Genomic DNA, 307 nt, shown 5'->3' with positions numbered 1-307 from the left:
TGCTACTGCTATTGCTTGTGGTGCTGGTGGTTATGCTGCTGATGATGGTGATTGTGGTGGTGGTCTAATGCTGCTGTGAGGATGAAGTTGATGGCGGTGATGGTGAACACGCTGCTGCTGCTGCTGCTGAGAGTATACTGCTGCTGCTACTGCTGCTGCACATCTGCTGCTGCTGTACTGCTGCTGCTGCTGCTGCAGAGCTAGACATGGCGCTGAAGGAAGCCTGGTTTAAGGGGCTGCTGCCGATGGGGGCGCTGCTGGACCGGAGACTAAAAAGAGATCCGAAGTTTCTTGAACGAGCAGCAGC

General features: G+C 55.0%; 1 protein-coding gene across 1 annotated transcript in view; it reads left to right on the top strand.

The window, feature by feature from the left end:
- ETH_00036760 (uncharacterized protein) overlaps positions 1-68 on the top strand; it is a gene marked incomplete at both ends in the record, with an annotated part of 615 nt that extends 547 nt beyond the window's left edge. The window contains one exon of the mRNA XM_013374565.1: positions 3-68. Within this exon, the coding sequence (XP_013230019.1) occupies positions 3-68 (66 nt within the window). The remainder of the gene's footprint in view (positions 1-2) is intronic.
- Positions 69-307: the final 239 nt, after the last annotated feature.

This window comes from Eimeria tenella, genomic scaffold, assembly GCF_000499545.2.
Source record: "Eimeria tenella Houghton genomic scaffold, Eth_scaff2131, whole genome shotgun sequence".
Lineage (NCBI taxonomy): Eukaryota > Apicomplexa > Conoidasida > Eucoccidiorida > Eimeriidae > Eimeria > Eimeria tenella.
Note: the sequence above shows the minus strand (reverse complement) of the source record. Positions and strands in the feature narration are given on the sequence as shown.